Here is a 21,750-nt window from a genome sequence, read left to right as displayed (position 1 = left end):
ATGCCAGAAACCGGTCCTAGGAAGCTTGTTTCCGGTCCAGGGAAGGCATGGCTTGGCAGTTCGGGCTGGACTGTTCCCATGAGGCACAGGGTCAGACTGATTTGAATATGGCCATGTCTGAACTGGGGTGGCAGAGTGGGCTAAAGAACGGTGATGGATCAAACCCAGATCTGTTGACTGGGTGTGAGTGTTTGATTGGTTCTGATGCTCCGTCCATCACCACCCCCTTTTGTACCGCTTTTTCGCCATATGTTGGCAGGGTATGCTCAGACGTGAGTCCCTTGCTCACTTTGCCACTGGATTCAAGCAAGCCTGGCTGAAGACGGCTGAAATGCCAGAAACCGGTCCTAGGAAGCTTGTTTCCGGTCAAGGGAAGGCATGGCTTGGCAGTTCGGGCTGGACTGTTCCCATGAGGCACAGGGTCAGACTGATTTGCATATGGCCATGTCTGAACTGGGGTGGCAGAGTGGGCTAAAGAACGGTGATGGATCAAACCCAGATCTGTTGACTGGGTGTGAGTGTTTGATTGGTTCTGATGCTACGTCCATCACCACCCCCTTTTGTACCGCTTTTTCGCCATAAGTTGGCAGGGTATGCTCAGACGTGAGTCCCTTGCTCACTTTGCCACTGGATTCAAGCAAGCCTGGCTGAAGACGGTTGAAATGCCAGAAACCGGTCCTAGGAAGCTTGTTTCCGGTCCAGGGAAGGCATGGCTTGGCAGTTCGGGCTGGACTGTTCCCATGAGGCACAGGGTCAGACTGATTTGCATATGGCCATGTCTGAACTGGGGTGGCAGAGTGGGCTAAAGAACGGTGATGGATCAAACCCAGATTTGTTGACTGGGTGTGAGTGTTTGATTGGTTCTGATGCTCCGTCCATCACCACCCCCTTTTGTCCCAATTAAAAGTTAGCATTTATTCATGTTACTCTATGGGAGAGGTAGGCATCACAGTAGAGAAAAAGAAATTTGAGAGACATGCAAAACTTAAAAGTACATGTCCAACTTTTTAATTACAATGTAACCTGCCCCAAGGGTTGTTAAGGGCCTACCCCGAACGTGAAGTATATGTATTAAAAAGGAAGGTTTGGACCTGAAAAAAGGTTTATTTTGTTCCAGGTCGCATCGCAGTTTAAAACTGCACACACAGGCTGCAATAGCAGACCTGAGATATGTTTAAAAAAGCTACTTAAGTGGTTGGCACATAAAGTGCTGCAGGCCCACACGTAGCATTTAATTTATAGGCCTTGAGCACATGTATTACCAGTTTACTAAGGATTTACAAGTACATTAAATAAGACAATTGGTTGTTAACCAATTTCACCATGTTTTAAAGAGTAAATACGAACTCTTTAGCACTGGTTAGCAGTGGTAAAGTGCAAAGAGTCCTATGGACAAATAAACAAATTTATAAAAAATAGGAGGGTAAAGGCAAAAGGTTTGGGGGTGATCTTGCAGAGATGGCCAAGTACAACACAAGGGCTCTGACTTTAGTCAGAAGAGCTATTCCTTTAGTTGAAAAATGAGATAAGGGTTCTACACTCATACATCAGTGCTTGGGTTACATAGACCTTTCAGGCTGTAGCCTAAGTCAGTAGAGCTATGCCATCTGTTACACAAATATTACATGTGTAATATTTTAGCCATCAGTGCTATATCTGAGGTCAGGTTTCACAATCTCTCTAGGCTTAGGCTTCACAAAACAGAACTATTACTAAGTAACACACACAGCCAAACATTAGTTTACGAAATTCTCAAAGGAAAATTATTGTGCTTAACCTTTTTCTTAATATTGTTCTTCTTCTCCTCTTCTCCTTCTTATTTAATATAGAGGAGTGCACACCACCTTCTTCAATATCCATATATCGAAGTTTTAACCTGAAAAATGACTATTTTACTGGCCTGACAAAGTTGCTGATCCTGCTTTCTCTTATGGTAAAGTCTGAGATAGCAGAGCTAGTGTTCACTCTACACAAAACATATAGATTCTGTGCTCAAATAGGAGTGCTGTGTGGCATGTGGCAGAAGCGTAATTTGCTAATCCACATTAGACACCTTGAGAGTGTTTTGTTTGCTGCTGTGAGTGTACATTTTTTGTGGCTGCTGAGACATCTGGGTTTTAGAGAGTACCTGATCAGAGTGAGAACTATATAGTGGGTCAGCTGCAGTTCACTATTCTTTGAGAGTGGTCTAAGAGACAAGGATTTCCTCACTCCCCAATGCTGTTTTCTTCAAATGTGGAGACAACTGCAGTGGAATGCAGAATGGCATTTAAGGAGAAAGAAATAACTGTTCAAGGGGGTGAAGCCCATTGTTTCCTTCTATTCAGAGAATATTCCCCTATACATGATTGAGTCCGTGTACATTTGCAGATGGCATTAAATATTGGGGACCAGTTTGGAGATTCTACAGTGAAGTATTAACTGGAGCAATTATGACATTTAATGCAGTAGACACAGTCTGCATAACAAAGGAGAGGCTTCCAAAACATTGAATAAGCTGGTAGCAAGATTTGTCCCAGCAGAAGCACTGTTTTAGAGAACAAAGGGGCATATCTTCAAGCCCCTATCGCCACCACAACGTCACTTTTACCGACGCTGTGGTGGCAATAGGGGCTGCGCCTTACATCCATCATCCCCTTTGGTAGTGCCTTATGTACAAGGCAGCGTTAAGCCACTTAACGTGGCTTAACACTGCCTTGTACATAAGGCCCCCTTTCACGCTATAGTTAGCGTGTAAGGGGCATGTAGTGGGTGTCGCAGTAGGCGTTCCACCGCAACACCCATTGTATTTGACACTGCCCCCTATGTACAAGGGTGGTGTACATAGGAGGTTGTGCCAAAATTAAGACCAGGATAACCCTGGTCTTAAGTTAGCGAAACAAGGAGAAATCCATTATTTCTCCTCATTTTTGCTTTTTCCATGTGTGCTGCCTTGCACAGCACACACGGAAAAAGCAAAATGCCATTGTTTGTTTATGTACAGGAAGGTGTCACTTCCAGTACATAAACAAACCTTTAAAAAATGCCATGTTGTCACTTTCATGTATACTACATGAAGCAGCACGCATGAAAGTGACAGAATGGCATTTTAGGATTGTTTATGTGCAGGAAGGGACACCTTCCTACACATAAACAATCCTCCCCTGCATGCAGACACCCTTGCACTCTGGTGCAAGTGTACCTGCAGTGACGCTAAGTTGCTAAACTTAGTGCCATCGCAGGGGGAAAGGCAAGACTGCACCCCATTCTTGTAAATATTGAGCAGCCTTGCATTTCAGAAGTGGTGGAGCGTGTCGTTAAGCCAAGGAGGCTAACGACATGCTCTGCCACTTCCTTGTACAGATCCCCCAAAGTTTATTAAATTGTTTACAGAGAAATTTGGAAAATGGATTATACTCCTATTTTCAGTGGTAGCTATGTTTGCTCTTGACAGGAATAGGCGCCAAATGTGCAAAACCATTTAACAGTTGCAATACCCTGCGATTCTCTATATCACAGGGTTTGCAACTGCCAAATGGCTTTTTACATGTACTAAACCAATTTTGGCATTTGGTAAGCGCTTACCAAACTGCAAAATGGATTCAGAAATGTATCACAAATTGTAATTTGGAAGGGGTGTGTTATCCTTTCCAAATAGTGATCCAGAATGGTGTGTGTTAATAGTTTGCAACCGCAATTATAGTTCCATACCATTGGTAGGCTTCTAGTTCCTTAATCGAACTGATAACCCATTTGAAAGTGGAATGGCCCCTTTGTGAATGGAGAAAAAAACTTTGTTTGGGCGTAAACAGTGGTCCAGTGATCCAGGGTCTGCATTTCTTAAATGCAGGGCCATTTTATTGAGGGAAATGGCTGCTTTTAAAAATCTTTACTGAGTGAGTCACAAATTGTGTATGGCTTCATGAAAATTGATGAGGTAGGTTTAACTTTGACCCAAGGCTGATGCTTATTTCGAGAACCGACCTAATAATACATAGGCCAGTTCCCAAAATACAAATTATATTGTGTGCAATTTGCAACCACTTTTTGAAAATCAGTTCCTAGAATCTGTCCCTATCACAGTCCAGTTCTTTTTGTATGCTTTCCAATATTGTTTCTACAAACCAAAGGTGGACGTCCTTACAAAATGTAAAGCCAAGATGGCAGCTGGTATGTGCTGGGATAACTTGATTTTTTAAATGGAGACACTGACCAGAGACTGGGATAGAGGGGGGTTTACAATTCCTGATCGCCACAGGTAATTTGCAGTAGCCCAATTGTAACATGAATAGACCCTGACACTAAAATCCTTATGTACTAATTAAAGGGAAGCAGTCGGAAGATGAAATTCCTAGAGCCTTTTAAGGCAACATAGGTTTTTAAGTGGCAAGCGGTTCTACTAAACGGTGATGGCTGGAACCTTAGAAGGGTGGCCAAATGTAGTACACAGGAGTGTAGGAGGGAGGAAGATAGGGGTGATGGTTGTAGTGGATGCATGTTAATGAGAGATGAGGTGGTGGTGAAAGCATGTGACTCCAACAGTCGGTTTGAAAGTTGTGATTGTGCTAGGCTAGGTATCCATTCCAGCACCAACATTAATAATGGTGTTTGTATCAGCAGGATTCAGAGACCAAGAAGATTACCCATGTATTCACATGACTATGGTCAGTGAAATTTTATTAGTCTGTAAGACTGAGTTTCTGTACTTCATGTGCCTAATGACTTTGCATGCACTCACTCTGTTGTTCTTGCTCTGTTTTGCAACAGTATTTTATTAAGATATTTTTAGTATAATATATTGTCCTTGTTTCCGTAAGTAACTTCGTTTCTCCCTGTACCACTTTACTTTCCTTTTAAGCGCTTTTCCATCTGTTCGGTGGTAAAGGTAGGGGATGTGTTATAATGTAGTTGCATGCCCTTGCATCACTGTCATAATACACGGGTATTCTATGGTTCTGTATTCCTGAAAAAAAGGTTGCTGTGTGGAGTTCCATTCTCCAGAAATGCCTACTGACTGGGGAAGGGAGCACCACATATTGAAGGTACCTGCGTCTATATTAAAAGCCAAATTAAGTTATCTTGAAGCATCTTGTGATCACTACAGAAGACATGGACAACATGTCTTCAGATCGCCAGAACTGGGAGATATCTCTCAGTTTACATTGTTCCTGTTATTTGAATGATTAAACAAGGCAAAGATCAACCAAACAGGTATCAGCAAGCAGCTGGGGTCTTGTTACCTGAACCCCAGCCCTGCTTTGCCTGCTAGTTCTCAATTCTGTCTTGCCGGATCTCTCATTAATGCTTCATCATGCAATTTTCATACTCAGTGTTCACTTTTGGTACCTTGAATTATTCTGTGCAACAAATCTATCTGTTTTTCATTAACACTAATCCATTATAGAAAATGTCTCATGTACCCTCGTTTTGTCATGTCTCCTCACTTTTTCTCTTTCTCTGTCTGGTCTTATCAATATCAATAACAATTTTTATTAAAATGAATAACCAATTACAACATATTTAATAATTAATAAATTATAAATATCAATACATATTATCGATAAAAAATGAATGCCCTATTGATAATTAATAACAACAAATTAATTTCCAATACCAAACATTAATAAGTAATAAAAAAATACCAATTAATAATTAATTAACAGTAAATTAATTATCAATATACAAAAATATTTTCAATAATTACTTACTTACAATTAAATTACTTCCCACCCAATTCCCCTATAAACCCACAACCCGCTCCGAATGATAAATGAATACAATTAATATAATTATCAATTAATCAATTAATAAAAATTAATTACCAATTAATCAAAATTAATTACCCAATTGATAATTAATTAACAATACATAAATTCTCAGTACCAATACATAAAAATAAATAATTACTTAATTACAATTAAATTACTTCCCACCCTATAAACCCACAACCCGCTACAGAACTAAAACGCAAAATTAAATTAAAAAAATTATTAATAATTCCTAAAAATTAATATTTAATTTACTATAATTAAAATACTTCCCACCCTATTCCCCTATAAACCCACAACCCGCTACGGAATTAAATTACCCAAAAATTAAATAACATAAAATTCATTATTTTAAACAAATTCAAACATACATTACAAAAACAACACATACTTTTAACACATATACTAACACTTAAAACACTATAAAAAAAATTGATATTTTTAACAACTATATTATGACTGTCGATATTACTAACTTCGATATTATGAAAATCAATATTTCTTACCTGAATTTCGATATTCTGCAACACTATATTTTTGCAATTCGATATTCTGTCCATTCTATATTAAAAACGCGATATTCTGTCCAGTCAACATTTTTTTCTCGATATTGTGACTAGTTACCTTATAAGCTGTCCTGTTTGAGAGCAACAGTATTCCCATATGTCATTCATTACGAGTTTGTCTAGGTCCTCATCCCATCCAGCTCTAGCAAGGATCTCCGGAGGGGGTATCAATTCCTACATTTCTCTATACAGTACAGCTACGAGTTTCCTAGTAGTTTTAGCCTTGATTATTAGCTAGAGGGCTTTAAAATATTCTGGTTCTTGATTAAAGTTGTGAGAGATCTGTTTACTTATCAACTGGATCCTATGATAGATGAAGGTTTCAAGTGAGGTAATCTTGGAGATGCGCCCCAAATGTATCTATAGTAATCAATGCACTATTTGCACAGAGATCTCCCCCATTTAGCTATTCCCAGTTTGTGCAATTGGAATTTACCTTTATCGTCTGTCAGTATGGGGAATTGTGGGTTCTTTGTTAAGGGGACGTCAGGGGTGTGCAGTCATTTGAAATGGGTTCTTCTCCTGAGTTATTCCCAGGCCATGACAGCCTAGTGCACAGAGGTAATTCCTTTGTTTACAGTGGCTTTCCCGGACCACAGGACAGTTTCCAAAAGAGTGGTGTTCGCTCCATTCCATTCCACCGCCAAGTGGGCCATATTTCTCTGTGGGTGGATCCAGTGATGCAAAAAGTTCCATATTAGGGGCAGTGCAGTCTCCTTGTTTATATCATAGGGTCAGCTTTTCCCAGTAGACTGTATTTTCCCTCCCCTGGTCAGTCATTTAGCAAAGCATATATAAACAATTTCACATTTCACTTCAATTAATTTTTTCATCCTGGAAGCATGGGCAATTTATAAAATACACTGATTTTGCATTCTCTGGCAGTACAGTAGAGTTACACAGATTCTACAACCTCTTAAAGCAATGCTGTTGCGCACATTATGGAGAATCAGCATCAAAGGTGGGCATTGTTATGTCATGGATGTCCACAACAGACCAGGGATTACCACTATAATGCCAGGGCCAGTGTAACAATGAAGGTGAGCAGTAGGCATGGATGCTGATTGTTTGTCAAGCATTACTATCAATATCCCTGGTCAGATGTTTGACAGGTGTCTCCACTTCAGTGACGGCCCGTGTATGGCGTTTTACCGGGGCGGTGACGTGGCGCAGAGGAGGGGCAGGGTGGGGGGTTGCAAAATGTGGCATACGGCTAATTTCAGGTAAGTTACGAAAAAAATTAATAAAACAAATTTAGTTGCGCGCGCTGCATCGCCAAATGCGATGCAGCGCGGGCAACGAAATTTGTTTTATTAATTTTTTTCGTAACTTACCTGAAATCGGCCGTTTGCCGCATTTTGCAACCCCCCACCCTGCCCCTCCTCTGCGCCACGTCACCGCCCCGGTAAAACGCCCGACACGGGCCGTCACTGCTCCACTTCATGCCATGGGTACCCCCTGACATGCCAAGAACTAACACCAATATACTGTTTGGTGGTGAGTATATGTGATTTATAACAAATTTCAATAAAAGATTTTACCCATAATAGGCGCAGGGGAAAATAAGCATCTGTGTTTCATTGTGGGAGGCAGACACTGAATTTTCTGATGATGTCAATGAGTGCCTTGTAGACCTCATCCAGGAGAGATGTTGGATTGACACACTTGTATCCACTGCTTGACTCGAACAGTCGGGCATGTCTAAGTCAGAACTTATTATGGATTTCTCTACATTGGGATCATGTTGGACAACTTGAGCAATGGATGCTCCAAGGTTGTCCGGAACAGCTGGTAGAACTTGTGCCACCATGCCCCAAAGCGAAGACAGCTGCCATTTATTGACCTTAGAACAAGGTTCATAGAGGAGAAAATTCTCTTGCAAACTGTCTCTATCTGTTTTGACTTACAATCGGGCGGAGTGACCAGGAAGGTATTGGAATTAACTCCGCTGGTAGACACATCTACTACCAAGCTCTCTGGAGTCAGATGTTGTGGAACAAAGGTTCTTTGCCCAGTGCAGGACAATGGTGATGAGCAACCTGCCTGTTAGCAGGTGGACCTGAACATGGTTTCACCCAAATGCCCAAAAGGGTGTCGGTATGGGCGTCCTTAAATGCCAGCAGAGGTTCTGGTTGGGACTGATCTGGCTGAAGTATTTTAAACTCGATTGTAGGGAACTGTAGTTCCAGGACTTCTGCCACTCTCCCCATAAGGACTGTGAAGTAAGCACTTTCCTGGGACCTGGGGGGATACAAGGCCAGAATATGGAGAAGTATCCAGACTACTGGCATCTTGGAGTTCTTCAAGCCAGATTTCTTCATTATGGTGTGGAGCATTATCATCCCCTTCAACATAATTGTCATTTTCTAAGTCTGTGGCAAAAGACTCTATAAAGTTTCGCTTTACCACATGGTAATGGTAAAGTGTCAGAATCTGAAGGATTGCCTGTTGGGTGGGTGCCGGTTAGAGCTGGGTGCAATCTCAGTTATGGTGCATTTTGCTTGGACTGCAAATCCTCCATCTGCATCAACAGCATCGGAAGTGGCATCTGTGCCAAGCAAACCACCAGTGCAGGGGATGGTGCCAGAACTGAAGTTGGATTTCGGAATTGGTATTGGACCCAATACAGATTCAAGGGGCACTGATAGTATTGAGGGGAGACCCAAAGGCAAAAGTCTGACTGGAGGCCTCTGTGGATTCTTGTTGCCTGAAGGCCCACTAGAAGGAACTTTTGAGCGAGAGATGCACTACATGGCCTCTCTGAAGTACTCTACTAGCTGCAATATTGGCAACATCCCTAGAAATTCAGAGTGTGCTGGGACTAGACTAGGAATGGGCTATGATGGAGGTTAGGAGCAAAACTGGGAAGCCCGCTAATGGACCCTGGCCCTTGCTGGAGACCAAGAGTGGTGGGAAGGGGTCCATTACGACTTCATATTCTTGTGTTTTTTGTTGAACGTATCCAAAGATTTTGATCACAATGATGATCAGCTGTGGGGTCAAATTTAGCATCGGGACTAAATAACTTTTTTTTTACTTTAACTGGTTGCATATTGGAGTCATCCTATTTTGTGATATACAATTTGGCCTTGCAGTCCTGTGTATTCATCTGGAATCAGTCATAACAGGACCTAGATTTGTGCTCTAACCCCAGACATCAAAAACTAATTTCTTGAGGGTCTGTCACAGACATCTCTTTGTGACTGACCTAGTTTCAAACCTGTTGACTTAGGGAGTGGTATTTTCCTCGGCACACTGGTTACATTTTGACATGAAGATGAAGGATTGGCCCTGGAAACATGTCTGAAGGAGCAGAATGAAAGGAACTGATGTCAGCATGCATGGATGGCACTTATATGCAGTCCTATTTGTCACTCCTGAAACAGAACGATGTTGGCACAGAACTGCATGATGCCACCTAGCGGCATGCAACAATACTGTGTTAAAGTTTCCGGATCCTGTCTTATGCCTGGGGAAAATTCACACGGTGAGGAGTCTGCGGTTATTAGTGTCCATCAGAAAAGGTCTACACCTACACCTTGTTTTGAAAAGTCCCTTTGCCTTGTTCTAAATCCGTACATAGAGTGCTGCAAAAAGAACACCTTTTTGCTACATTGCATGATGCAAAGCTAACAGCTTATTAAGAAGGCCATATTGTACATCTAGTGCATCTTATTCCTCTATTAACAAAAATATACAGAAGCTGCCAAACGTCCCAAGGCCAGTGGTTTCTCATCAACAGGGGCATAGGGTATTGTCCCACTATCAGAGAGCATCTATTTACCGCCTGCATTCATAGCTGCTAAACTCTAGAAATGCATGAAAACACAATCTGATCGACTGCCAGATTGATTGTGTTTTCATTCTCACTGGCATTGCTCATGTCAGCACTCTATGCTTGAGCTGCTGAAGACAGGAGAAGGAGAATCTGAGGGTTGAGACACAATTCATACACCGAGTTCCATGCAAGTATACCTAAGTCTGCAGATTTCTTTATTGTGGATATGTGAGGATGTAATTCAGTATTGTACCCTCACACAGACATGATCTGCCGGATATATGCTAAGCATGTTCGAGCAATGCAGCACATCAAATAAATAGGACTACCAATGAGCACTCATCATAAAGCCCCCATAGCCAATTGGATGTCAGGCAGAATAGCAGAGGTAAGAACGCAAGCACTGTCTCAGTTCTTGATAGTGCTGAAGCTTCCATCTATTCAAGATGCTGGAACAGAGCTTGAGGTAGTTTCTTGCTTCTTCATCCATGCCCACCCTCCATGTCCGTAGCTTCTTGTTTCCTGAACTAACAATGGCTTTCCTGGCCTGACACTGCTGACTGTTGCTAAGTAGTACTATCAACAAGGTCATGGTAAGAGGAAGTAAAGTAAGTATAACAAATGTTCAGGCATATGTACAAGGGCATTCCGTAACTGGAACGTCACTTTTACTAACATTCCAGTAGTACAATGCCCTCCTCCATATTTACAAAATGGCGGTAAGCCACTATAAGTGGCTTAACCCGCTTTGTTAATATGGTACCCCTCCACGCAGGTATCTGCGTGGAGGGGGCGTGCAAAGGGTATTGTTGTGGGTGGTCCACCACAAGACCCATTCCTTTTTGACGTTACCCTAGATGTACAAGGGTATATAAATCAGTGCCAAAAGCTAATGACATACAAATGGAGGCATTAGATTGGTGCAGTGAGGAGAAATACTTTTATTTCTCCTCGTATTTGCTTTTTCTATGTGTGCTGCATTCTGCAGCACACAAAGAAAGAGCAAAATGCCATTAATAATTGTTTTTGTGCACAAAGGTGTCCCTTTATGCACAAAAAACAATTAAATAACAGTGATTTGCTAGTTCTATGCGTGTTACAGAATGCAGTGCACACAGGAGTAGCAAATCGCCATTATTGATTTTTTATGTGTAGGATGGGACACCTTCATGCACATAAACAATCACCCCTGCAATACAGGCATCCTTGCACTATGGTGCAAAAGTGTCTGTCTTGGCGCTAGGCAGCTATTTTTTGTGCCAGCTCTAGGGAAAACACAGGGGTGCACTGTATTTGTGTTAATACGGCGCATCCCTGTGTTTTGGAAATGATGTAACACATTGCTGTAAAATGTGCCACAGCACCGCGCCATTACCTTGTATATATGCTCCATTGTTTGCTCATGTTGATCTCGGGGGAGGATATGCATATTGATGTTAACATGGTGTATGAGGGAAATCCTGTTAAAATGGTAGAACAGCCATATTTTTCATAAATCTTTATACGTGAGAGGGCATAAGTGGTGCAAATGTGTCCACCACTAGGAAAATGCTGGAAGTGTTGTGTTGGTGGTAATTCTTAAGAGTTGGTGGTTATCCAGAGCATAAGGGTGCCTAGCAATGGCAAAATGCTGATACTGGCAACTGACACCAGCATATATGATGTGGTACTTCTTGACATCCATGGCATGATTGTTCACATCCCAAGCAAAAAACTGACCCTGTTATTGAGGAAGTAATTTTTGAAAATTGGGACAAGCCAATGGACGAAGATGCCTACCACTGACAGCATTAACTAGCATACTGCTGGTATTCTTTCCGAATGAGGACTTTCATGACAGATCCTGTCCCAAATAGATTATTTGGCATATTGGTGGCAATTTTTGGCATTTAGGAGGCATCCAAGTCATGAGGTAATAATCCCAAGCAAAACGGTGACCTTGGCATATTGGTGTTTCTGTCACTGGAAGGGGGCTGCAATGGCATGATGGAGCCCAATCCTGTCAAAATATAGCCTTTGGAATATTGTGCTAATTCTTGGCATATGGAGAGCATGCATAGCATAATGGTGCCCCCTGAATTCGACTGACACTCCATGATATTGCCAACTTTTGGCAAAATGCTATTCTGCCACATTAGTTGAAATTATTTGTGGCATGATAGTGCCCAACCTGGTTAAAATTGTGGCCCTGGCATATTGGTGTCAGTTCTTGGCATGTGGGGGGTAACTATGATATGGTGGTGCAGACTCCTGTCAAAATTCTGTCCAGGGATATTAATAGTAATGCTTAGCAAAAGATCTGCAGTAATACCTACTGCTCACCTTTATTTATGGGCCCTAGCATGACGGTGGTAATCCCTGGCCTGTTGTGGACATCCATGAAAGGGTGGTGCCCACCTTTGAAAGGCTGCTGATTCTCCATAATGTGAGCAACAGCATTACTTTGTAGAATTTATGTAACTCTGCTGTACTTCCAGAGAAAACAAAAACAGTGTATTTTTTACCTTGTTCCTGTTTCCAGGATGAAAAACTGAATCAAAGTAAAATGTAAAACTCTTTATATATGCTTTACTAAACGAAAGAGCAGGGGTCTCCAACCTTTTCTGCAGTGTAAGGTACTTCTGATCAGTAAATATTATTGTGAGCTACTCAAAGTTAAGCAACTTGTGTATTGTTACCAGACGACCCCACACCCAGCCTATTATCTGCTATCTGTAGGCTGATGATAATAATGTAAACACATCCTTCCATTAATGTTAAATGAACAATGTGACCCTGTGCGTATTTAAAAATGAACTCAAGGCTGCAAGCTACTTTGAAAGTGTCTGGGAGCTACTGTTACCTCGCGAATAAAACATGTGGAATTACATTTTTAGCTCTGCCTATATCACCTTTTTAGACATTTTTAGGACAGTTATGCTAAAATATTCATACTTTTGCCACATTATTTTCAACATTATCTTAGGGCTGTTGAATCTGCACCACTTGTGGAAGGGTCAAACTTGCTTGGCACACCATAAATGTACCGGAATAGTTAATGAAAGTTTGTTCAGAGCATATGGCATTTTGACATGTATCTGAAAAATGTACAAATTGACCTTATGTCTTCAAATTGTTCTCTAGGGAGAACTTCTTTCCACCATCTTGTTGAAAGCAGACATGATGGCATTCCTTGTCGAAATGTAAGGCAGGTGTAATGCCTCACCTTTTTCAAAGGTAATCAGCCACCACTGCCATACCCAATGGGTTAGTCCAAATGCTTTCCTCATCTCTATTGTCACCTTTGAATACTTTTCTTACCAGATTACTTCCTGTCACTAGACTTTCCATAACAAGCAGAGTGGAGGTATGTCTGAGTTGTGCTATTAATGCTTACAGATTCGCTGTCAGAAATAGAGTTTAGTCGGCTTTTGACTCTATGTAGCCCACTTGCATCAGACGTCTGGCTGGTAACAGTAGAGCGTCGCGTGGATGGGTAGCTACTATAGGACCTGGAGTCTTGACGAGACACTCTCAGCAGAGATCCAAGGCAAGGAATATACCTGGCTATGGCCATCCTTGAAAATAGAAAACACCATATATTAGTTGGTATGCAATTTTAAAATAAAAACGCATCTAATGCACAATACACTCTCTATGTAACACATTGTCTCATAATTTCAAAACTGTGCATGCCTCGCTGAATTCCATTTTTCTAGGACGTCTCATGTGGGAAAATATCAACAAATGAAAAACATCCATTTAGTGCAACTATTACTTTTAGGCCACAGAAACTCAGGTACCCTTTCAGGAATGAAATATATTGTATTTTGTTCACCTGCACTCTCACATACCAGGGCATCCTGATGTTTTTATAAATAAGCTTTATTAAGGATGATAAAATAGAAACAATAATCAATAAATCATTATTAAAGATATAACTGCAGTATCAAGTTTAAGGGCTATCCAAGGCAGATTATAAAAATAACATTTAAGCAAAATAAATCCAGCAATGTTCTTCAAGAATAGAATCAACTTTCATCTTATTGCAGATCTCATCGCAAGGATTCTTTAGAATAAAATTATCTCACAACCTAGGGAATTTTGGAGTGGCTCCTACTCGGGCTTTATATATCTGTTCTTGGTATTTTACTCAAAAGGTTTTGGCCACCCAGTCCTGAAATGTTGGAAATATTCTAGTTTTCCAACATTACAAAATTAATGTTCAAGCTACCAGTACATTATATATATATATATATATATATATATATATATATATATATATATATATATATATATATATATATATATTCCACCAAACAAAGTCACCTGCTACGGAAGAGCCCACAACAGGTAAGTATTTGCCAACTCGTTTATTGAGAGGAAGCATTTGTAGAGACTTCAGGCATGTCAGTAGGCATATCATTCCCAGCCCGACGCGTTTCATGTAAGTCACTTTTTCAGGAGCTTTGGGAGAAGCAGTCAACAGATACGGTGATTTTGGTGGCAACTAAAGTACTTGCAACGTCCCGCCTCAGTGGGCGTAACCAACTCAGTGGCCTTTTGGTCGTCGTAGTTTTCGCCGGATTGCTGCAGTGAGCTACTGTGTCTGAAACTGTAATAGTGCATAATAAAATCCCAGAGCTCCTGAAGAAGTGGTGTTTTCATGGTTTTTTTGCACGGGAACGCCTACTTTGCATTTCATTAGCGTTATTTGTGGCTCTCGTTTGTGTCGATTTTGTTGGCGTAAGGTATCGAAGGAATAGTGGTGAGATTTGCAGTTTTCACCAAGTTGAGAATGGGTTGATAGTTAAAAAACACAGAAAAAAAGATAGGTTTAATGAACATTATAATTAGAAATTAGCATTTAACAAACCTTTGAAATTCACTGAAAAAACATAGGATTCAGGCACGTTATAGTTAGAAATTAGCATTTAAAAAACTTTAGAAATTCACAGAAAAAACCATAGGTTTCAGGCACGTTATAGTTAGAAATTAGCATTTAAAAAACCTTTGAAATTCACTGAAAAAACCATAGGTTTCAGGGGTGTTATAGTTAGCTGGACATTTCCCTCGTACAAAACCCTAGAAATTGCCCCATATATTCCACATATTACATCACTCATGACATGGTCAGTGACATCACTGATGACATCACTGATGACATCTCAAATGACATCATTGATGACATCACTGATGATGTCATTCATGTGATAAATTAGTGCATCTTCTCACACCCTAATATAACCTTTGATTCACCGACTCAAAATTTCAGACGGCCATTTTGAAAACCATAGATACTCCATTACCAATAACTACATACCCACTCATTGACTCTTAGGTCTACATACATCTCCACTCACTCACCTGTACAGTCACTCCGTACAAGACTATCATATGCATATCATAACGTGCATGAAACCTATGGTTTTTTCAGTGAATTTCAAAAGTTTTTTAAATGCTAATTCCTATCTATAACTTATCTCTAAAGCTATGATGTTTAATGATTTTCATTGGATTTCTAAATGTTTCTATTTCAGTGTGTCAATTCCTTTAATTATGTTTTTTTTAAATATTTTTTTTCACCATTTTTTTTACTTATTTTTTCAATTAATTCTTTTAAAAATTAAAAAATATTATTTGTTTTTAATGTTTTTTTAAAAAAAAATTATTTTAAAAAAAGCATTTTGTTATATTTTTTAAACTATTTTGTAAACTATATTTTCAATACTTTATTATTCTTTTTTTTTTATTTTTTGGGATTCGCGCACCCTATGCGCACCTTTCTCGATCCCTGCTCGTAAGCATCCGCGTACAGTATGCGCTGGGTGCATATTTTTGTGCGTGATTGCTATTCGACCGGTACGCGACTCCAAGCCCATAAGCGACACGTACGAAGTATGTTATGCGACGCTCACGCGCTTCCGCGTGACGTCATATACGTGCTCGACGCAGTTGATGCGTTAGGAACCGCGCACTCTACGCGAGAGAAATTGTGCACCCAACGCGTTAGGATGTGCGACTCCTAATTTTACCGTAAAAAAAAAAATAGCCCCTATCACTAATTTTTATTATCCCTGTTGGGGACCGTGGGGGGAGACCCAACACCCCCACGGTCCCAGCCTGCTCCCCGCGTCCTTCGGGAGCAGCATTGCTTTTCCACATGGGGAGCTGCTGACATGCAGCACCCCGTGTGGAAAAGCAATATCGTTTGGATTTTGAAAGAGAGAGCAGGTTTCCCTGCTCTATCTCTTTCAAAATCCAAACGAAGTTTGCTATGGGAGGGTGGGAGACTCCCGCCCTCTCATAGCAAACAACAGTGTCCTGGGGGAGGGCACCCCAGGACACTGTAGGAGCCGGCCCTGGGGGGTGGCGGTCCCCAGGGCCCTCGAGGGCGCCAGGAGGGGGGCCACACAGCCCCCCTCCCTCAAACAATAAAGCCCCGGGAGGTGGTGGTCCCCGGGGCTTGGGGGTGGCCATTCAGCCCCCCCCCACTCTGTCTATTTTCTAGCACCGGGGGTAGCGGTCCCCGGAGCTGGGGGGCCTTAACAGATCTTGCCCCCCGGGGGCTAATTATTAAGGAAGCGCGGAAGCCTGCGCTTCGGGTTTTTTTTTTCCGGCCAAATCCGCGCAACCTGCACGCATTTTGCCGTTTAAAAAAAAAAAAAAAGGGGGCCCGGGGGGTCCTTCTGGGACCCCCTAAGCAACACTAGAGGGTCAGAGTATTTCTACCCTGCCCCCTTTAAATCTTTGACACACTTATTTCCCTTACTTAATCAGCCTCGCTTCTACCGAGGCACGAAATGGCTGCCAACAGTTCCTGGTTTCGAATGTAGGCAGGCACTTGACAGCCAATTAGCATTCAGCGTGTGATCGGGAGGGTGCGCGCTCGGTTCGCAGAGGGTGCGCTCAGGGTGCGCATAGGGTGCGCGGATCCTCCGAGGCCATTGATATATCTATCTTTTTAACTCTAATTTTCTCAGGAACTACTGAACGGATTTACACCATTTATGCAAAAGGCACGAGTCTGAACTGAGGACTACCTCTTTGCCAAATTTGGTGTAATTCCGTTCAGCAGTTCGGGCTGTAGCTGCGTCAACAGGTCCTATGGGAAATTGCATGGGGAAAACGTGTTTTGGGACCCCCCTTTTTTCTTTGCCCCCGCTTGACGAATCACTACGAAACTTTCAGGATAGGAGCGGACCGGAGCTGGCCAAAAGTTTGGAAAATTTCACGAAGATTCGTCAACCGGCACCAGACTTATTGGGAATAGAATGTTGCGGATTTCCTATGGAAAATAGGTCCTAACTATAACTACCTACTGGCGACCGCCAGTAGGTAATATGTATATATATATATATATATATATATATATATATTCACAGAAAAAACCATAGGTTTCAGGGGTGTTAAAGTTAGCTGCCCATTTCACTCGTACAAAACCATAGAAATTCCTCCGTTATAGTTAGTTCTGCTAACTATAACTCATGCGCCCGCAATGCACTGCTGATGATGTCAGATATTGCATCATTCATGACATGGTCAGTGACATCACTGATGACATCACTGATGACATCTCAAATGACATCACTGATGACATCACTGATGACATCATCCACTGAATGTGGTTTAGTTTGATATTTAAATATGTATTATATATATACCAATCTGTATTGAAGATTGAGTGGATATATAACTGTCTGGATGGAGGATTTAGTAGCTGTCTGACGGTCTTTTTAAGTGAGTAATTAAAAGTTTCTCACTTAATACATGGATTAGTAACTAAACTATGTGAATGTGTGCAGCACTGTCTCTGTTGTTGTATAACATGCTGCCTCAGTTGGTCACTAACTAAATGAGTGTGTATATTAGTTATTGATTAGTTGGGTGAGTATTTGTATGGGACACTGAGTTTGTGTGTGGTTGGATGGGGTGTGTGTAACTCTATGCATAGATGTGTGAATGGTTGATTGACTAGGTGTATGGGTTTAAGAGTGCATGTGGAAACAGTTGTTTGGGTGACTGAGTGTATTTATTTGGGTCTTGGTGAGCGAATATATGTTTTAGTTGTACATCTTCAACAAAGTAAAAAAATAAAAGGCATTGTATGTGAGAGTTGGTGTATATAAATAGGTTTGTGTAAGAGTCAGTGATTGTGAGAGTAAATATATGAATGAGTGTATAATTGTAATGGTGCTTTTTTAACATATTAACGATGAGTTACTATGTGTTTGAATAAATGAGGTGTCGTTGGATAATTGTGTAAGTGAGTAAATTTAAGTGCGATACATTTTTTTCATGAGTGAGTAGGATGACTGCATAACCGACTAAGATGACTGCTGATGTGTCAATGTCTATATATGTGTATAAGTGCATTTGATAGTGTTCTATTAATTAATGACTGCATGTATAGATGATTCTGTTGTTGAATGGGTAGTTGTGTCTGTAGACTTCGGAATCAGTGAGTGGGTATGTAGTAACTGGTATTAGTGTGTCAATGGTTTCAAATATGGTACTCTGTATTTTACAGTGAGTGATGAAAGGTTATACTAGTGTATGATGTGGTGTATCGGATTGTCAAGTGGATGATGTCATCAGTGATGTCATTTGAGATGTCATCAGTGATGTCATCAGTGATGTCACTGACCATGTCATGAATGATGCAATATGTGACATCATCAGCAGTGCATTGCGGGCGCGTGAGTTATAGTTAGCAGAACTAACTATAACAAAGGAATTTCTATGGTTTTGTACGAGTGAAATGGGCAGCTAACTTTAACACCCTTGAAACCTATGTTTTTTTCTGTGAATTTCTAAGGTTTTTTATATGCTAATTTCTAACTATAACGTCTCTGAAACCTATGTTTTTTTTCAGTTAATTTCAAAGGTTTTTTAAATGCTAACTTTTAAGTGTGATAGTAGTTATATCTATTTTTTTGTACTGATTTTCTACAGTTTTTTAACTGTTTATTTATAAATATTTTATTCATTAAATAACATTATATATTTTTCTGAAAATTGCAAAAAAACATTTTTTAATTAAAACTGAAATATTGATTAATTTTCTTGTTTTCATTTTTTATTTTAATAGATTTATATCACTGCCTTTAAAAAAAAATTCCAATTTTTTTCGCAGCCGCGCACTCAAAGTGTACACATCACGGTGGGTGCGCGCATTCTAGCCGCCATTTTAGAAAAGTCATGAAGGATCCGCGTATGGTGTGCGACGGCTGCGTGTTTTTCAGTTACATCATATACATTTAATATCACGTGATATGCGCGATTGGTATGCGACCAGTCTGCGACTCCTGCTCCCGCGCATTCGCGACACATGCGCATTACGGTACGAGATGTTTGCACGCTTGCGGGTCCCGCGTGACATCATATACGTGCTGGGGCGCGCTGGGTGCGCGACTCCCGCAAAAAAAATGTATGTTCCAAAATGATATGTATGTGTCTTTAATATACATATTAAGGCAAGAGATTATGTAAGATATTCATCAAAATAATATATTTGTACATATAAGAAACTTATATTATTTTAAATATATTTTCGCGAAGTCGGGTGCGTGTGTCGTGAGTGCAGAAAACCAGGTCAGCAGAGCTGCTGTAGAGCCAGAGAACCAGGTCAGCAGAGCTGCTCTAGAGTCTAAGAACTAGGTCAGCAGAGCTGCTCTAGAGTCAGAGAACCAGGTCAGCAGAGCTGCTGTAGAGCCAGAGAAACCAGGTCAGCAGAGCTGCTTTAGAGGGAGAGAACCAGGTCAGCAGAGCTGCTTTAGAGCCAGAGAACCAGGCCAGCAGAGCTGCTTTAGAGCCAGAGAACCGGGTTAGCAGAGCTGCCTTAGAGCCAGAGAACCAGGTCAGCAGAGCTACTCTAGAGCCAGAGAACCAAATCAGCAGAGCTGCTTTAGAGCCATAGAACCAGGTCAGCAGAGCTGCTTTAGAGCCAGAGAACCAGCTTAGTAGAGCTGCTCTAGAGCCTAAGAACCAGGTCAACAGAGCTGCTCTAGAGCCAGAGAACCAGGTCAGCAGAGCTGCTGCAGAGCCAGAGAAACCAGGTCAGTAGAGCTGCTTTAGAGGGAGAGAACCAGGTCAGCAGAGCTTCTATAGAGCCAGAGAACCATATCAGCAGAACTGCTTCAGAGCCATAGAACTGGGTCAACAGAGCTGCTTTAGAGCCAGAGAACCAGGTCTGCAGAGCTGTTGTAGAGCCAGAGAACTAGAGCAGCAGAGCTGCTCTGTAGCATAAGAACTAGGTCAGCAGAGCTGCTCTAGAGCCAGAGAACCAGGTCAGCAGACCTGCTGTAGAGCCAGAGAAACCAGGTCAGCAGAGCTGCTTTAGAGAGAGAGAACCAGGTCAGCAGAGCTGCTTTAGAGCCAGAGAACCAGGTCAGCAGAGCTGCTCTAGCTGACACTGACTGACTGACACTGACTGACTGACACTGACTGACACTGACTGACACTGATTGACTGACACTGATTGACTGACACTGACTGACACTGATTGACTGACACTGACAGACTGACTGACACTGACTGACATTGACTGACACTGACTGACTACTCTATACTACTCTACTACTGACTCTCTACTACTCTCTACTACTCTCTCTCTACTACTCTCTACTACTCACTCTCTACTACTCTACTACTCTCTACTACTCACTCTCTACTACTCACTCTCAACTACTCACTCTCTACTACTCTACTACTCACTCTCTACTACTCACGCTCTACTACTCACTACTACTCACTCTCTACGGCTCTCTACTATTCACTCTCTACTACTCACTCTCTACTACTCACTCTACTACTTTCTACTACTCTCTACCACTCACTCTCTACTACTCTGCTACTCACTCTCTACTACTCTCTACTACTCACTCGCTACTACTCTCTACTACTCACTCTCTACTACACTCTCTACTACTCTCTCTCTCTACTACTCTCTACTACTCACTCTACTACTCTCTGCTGCTCTCTAGCACTCACTCTCTACTACTCTACTACTCTCTCTCTACTACTCACTCTCTACTACTCTCTCTCTACTACACTCTACTACTCACTCTCTACTACTCACTCTACTACTCTCTACTACTCACTCTCTACTACTCACTCTCTACTACTCACTCTCTACTACTCACTCTCTACTACTCACTCTCCACTACTCACTCTCTACTACTCGCTCTCTACTACTCTCTACTACTCTCTCTGCTACTCACTCTCTACTACTCACTCTCTACTACTCTCTCTCTACTACTCTCTACTACTCACTCTCTACTACTCACTCTACTACTCTCTACTACTCACTCTCTACTACTCTCTCTCTACTACTCACTCTCTACTATTCACTCTCTACTACTCACTCTCTACTACTCACTCTCTACTACTCGCTCTCCTCTACTACTCTCTACTACTCTCTCGGCTACTCACTCTCTACTACTCACTCTCTACTACTCTACTACTCTCTACTGTAGTGAAGATCGTTATCTACCTATGTACAACGCTAAGTTAGCATAACCGCGTTAAATGTTAGAAAGCCATTTTGCCGCTTTTGCTGCTTTTGCACACGACACTGTAGTCTCATGTTATTAAATCTGAGAAATGCTTACTCGACTTTGCTTCACATGAGAACTGTCTGTTATTAACATCTCAAACAGTGAGCAGCGACCTTGGTCTG

At 41.4% G+C, this 21,750-nt stretch overlaps 1 protein-coding gene across 1 annotated transcript in view; it reads right to left on the bottom strand.

Annotated features, from left to right (window-relative positions):
- Positions 1-21,750, bottom strand: part of OPN4 (opsin 4) — a 1,042,115-nt gene that overhangs the window by 81,054 nt on the left and 939,311 nt on the right. Inside the window, exon 8 of the mRNA XM_085615055.1 lies at positions 13,468-13,648. Coding sequence (XP_085471181.1) covers positions 13,468-13,648 — 181 coding nt within the window. The remainder of the gene's footprint in view (positions 1-13,467; positions 13,649-21,750) is intronic.

The sequence above is a fragment of the Triturus cristatus genome, chromosome 1_2 (genome assembly GCF_964204655.1).
Source record: "Triturus cristatus chromosome 1_2, aTriCri1.1, whole genome shotgun sequence".
Taxonomy (NCBI): Eukaryota; Metazoa; Chordata; class Amphibia; order Caudata; family Salamandridae; genus Triturus; species Triturus cristatus.
Note: the sequence above shows the minus strand (reverse complement) of the source record. Positions and strands in the feature narration are given on the sequence as shown.